The sequence below is a fragment of the Triticum dicoccoides genome, chromosome 3B, assembly GCF_002162155.2.
Source record: "Triticum dicoccoides isolate Atlit2015 ecotype Zavitan chromosome 3B, WEW_v2.0, whole genome shotgun sequence".
In the NCBI taxonomy this organism is placed as follows: Eukaryota; Viridiplantae; Streptophyta; class Magnoliopsida; order Poales; family Poaceae; genus Triticum; species Triticum dicoccoides.
Window position 1 is genome coordinate 794,902,267 of NC_041385.1, and position 2,443 is coordinate 794,904,709.

The 2,443-nt window shown below is 53.0% G+C and overlaps 1 protein-coding gene across 1 annotated transcript; it reads left to right on the forward strand.

Moving 5' to 3' along the window:
- Positions 1-458: 458 nt before the first annotated feature.
- Positions 459-2,241, forward strand: LOC119282294 (dolabradiene monooxygenase-like). Its single transcript, XM_037562570.1, has 2 exons — positions 459-1,370; positions 1,576-2,241. Exons 1-2 carry the CDS (start codon positions 513-515, stop codon positions 2,197-2,199), a joined length of 1,482 nt encoding a protein of 493 aa, XP_037418467.1. The 5' UTR covers positions 459-512; the 3' UTR covers positions 2,200-2,241.
- Positions 2,242-2,443: the final 202 nt, after the last annotated feature.

Here is a 2,443-nt window from a genome sequence, read left to right on the forward strand (position 1 = left end):
AATAGCGGGGCGGAGGGGGACATGAAGGCGCCAGGGGACCAGCCGATCAGGTGCTTTTCCTGTCTCGTCAGGTATCCTCTTTTGAAATACGGGAGACTAGTAGCAAGGCAATCACATTAAGAATACTGGGATCGAACGACCTGAACTCGTGCGCTTGCTGCAACCAAATAGTGGAGCTGCACTAATAAGCATTTAGAAAATTTATTTACACAATCGTATTATTATCGACAGGTAAATCACAAGCTAATGTACTAGGATATTTATATCTTCTGACAACGCACAGGCATTGTTCTAGTTGTGAGATATAACACTAAGAAATATATTGTATCTATATTTTTTGGTGCAGGATTTGACCATACACATGTCCTATAAATGAAGGTATGTAGGAGATAGGACTCCTCCAATTAAACATTTGCTAGGAACCAGACTGTTGAAAGTTGAAACCCCTTCCATTCATGCAAGCAAAGGCTGATTTCATTGTCTAGCTTCGTTCCTTTGGAAGGAACGTGTACATGATGATGCAAATGGAGGTCGTCTACCTCGGCGTTGCTCTCGTGTCCTTGTGCATTGTGCTTCTTTACAGGCGCAGGAGCTCGGCAGGGAACGAGCCGCCCGGGCCGTGGCAGCTGCCCGTGATTGGTAGCCTGCACCACCTCATTGGGCAGCTGCCCCACCGCGCGATGCGTGACCTGGCCCGGCGTTATGGGCCGGTGATGCTCCTTCGGCTCGGGGAGGTGCCGACACTGGTGGTGTCGTCCAGGGAGGGTGCACGCGAGGTGATGAAGACCCACGACCTGGCATTCGCGACGCGGCCACTGAACGCCACCCTGCGGGTGCTAACCGGCGGCGGCCGGGACCTTGTGTTCGCTCCGTACGGCGACTACTGGCGCGAGCTTAGGAAGATTGCCGTCTCGGAGCTCTTATCGGCGAGGCGCGTCCTGTCCTTCCGCAACATCCGAGAGGAGGAGGTCGCCTCCATGCTACGGGATGTGGCAGAAGCCGCGGCGGCCGCACGCCCCATGGAGCTGCGCGCCCGCCTCTCTGCGCTCGTCACAGATATCACGGTCCGCGTCGTCATTGGCGACCAGCTCAAGGAGCGCGACGTGTACATTTGCTGGCTCGATCGCTCCGTCAAGCTCGCGTCAGGGTTCAACCTGACGGACCTGTGGCCGTCTTCCTGGCTGGCCAGCTGTCTCAGCAGGGCTGGGCGGCGCGCCAAGGATTGCAGTGACACCGGGAACCACATCTTTGACACCATCATCCGTGAGAGGGGAATGGAAGGACAGAACGGGAACAACTTTCTGGGCGTCCTTCTAAGCATGCACAAAGAGGGCAGGATCGACATGGACACCGTCAAATACGTCGTCTTCGTGAGTATTACTCTACTACTTGCTATTCAATCTGCAATTTCAATACCTTAATTTCCACCTTATTGCACATTTAGAACACTGCAACTCAGTTAACTAGACTAAAGTTATAGTTTTCTGAGTCCGAAAATTTCCTTTGACCCAAACTTAGAGTTTTTTCTTCTATAATGGAAAAGTTCTCTTAAAACAATGTTTTGCATGAGCGTAGGAGGTATTCGGCGCCGGCAGCGAGACGGCAGCGACAACACTGGAGTGGGCGATCACAGAGCTGATCAGGAATGCAACCGTGATGCAGAAGGCGACAGCCGAGGTTCGGCGAGCCTTCGAGACCCGCGGGTCCATATCAGAGGATGCCCTTGGCGAGCTCCCGTACATGCACCTAGTCATCCGGGAGACGTTACGACTCCACACGCCCGTGCCGCTTCTCATCCCACGGGAGTGTCGGGAGCCATGCCAGGTGCTCGGTTATGACGTGCCACAGGGCACGCAGGTGTTAGTGAACGCCTGGGCATTGGCCCATGACGAGCGCTACTGGCATGACAAGCCGGACGAGTTTCAGCCCGAGCGGTTCGAGGGTGAGGCGGCCACGGTGGACTTCAGGGGCACCGACTTCTCCTTCCTACCGTTTGGGGCTGGCCGGAGAATGTGTCCCGGAATAGTGTTTGGTCTCGCCAATGTGGAGCTCGCACTTGCAAGCCTGCTATTCCACTTTGACTGGGAAAGTCCACCAGGGAACAAGTTGGACATGGCCGAGGAGTTCGGCCTCACGGTGCGGCGGAAGGCCGGTCTTCTCCTGCGCCCTGTCCTACGAGTCCCTGTTCCTGGAGTCTAGTCTCTTTGTCTTGTGTGTGTATGTATGTGTGTCAGACTGACTATTTCTCACCCGAGGTAATGTTATGATTGTTTCATAAATAAATTTTATTTTGAATACAAATTATCTATATGCCCCTATCTTTATCTTTACCTCTTTACCTAATAATAAAGCAAATTCGGTTTCTGTCGTGCGTCGTCGGCTTTTTTGCCTTAAAGTCCCTTCGTTTCTGAGAATTCAACCCGCAGTCCCTTTTTAAGTTGCT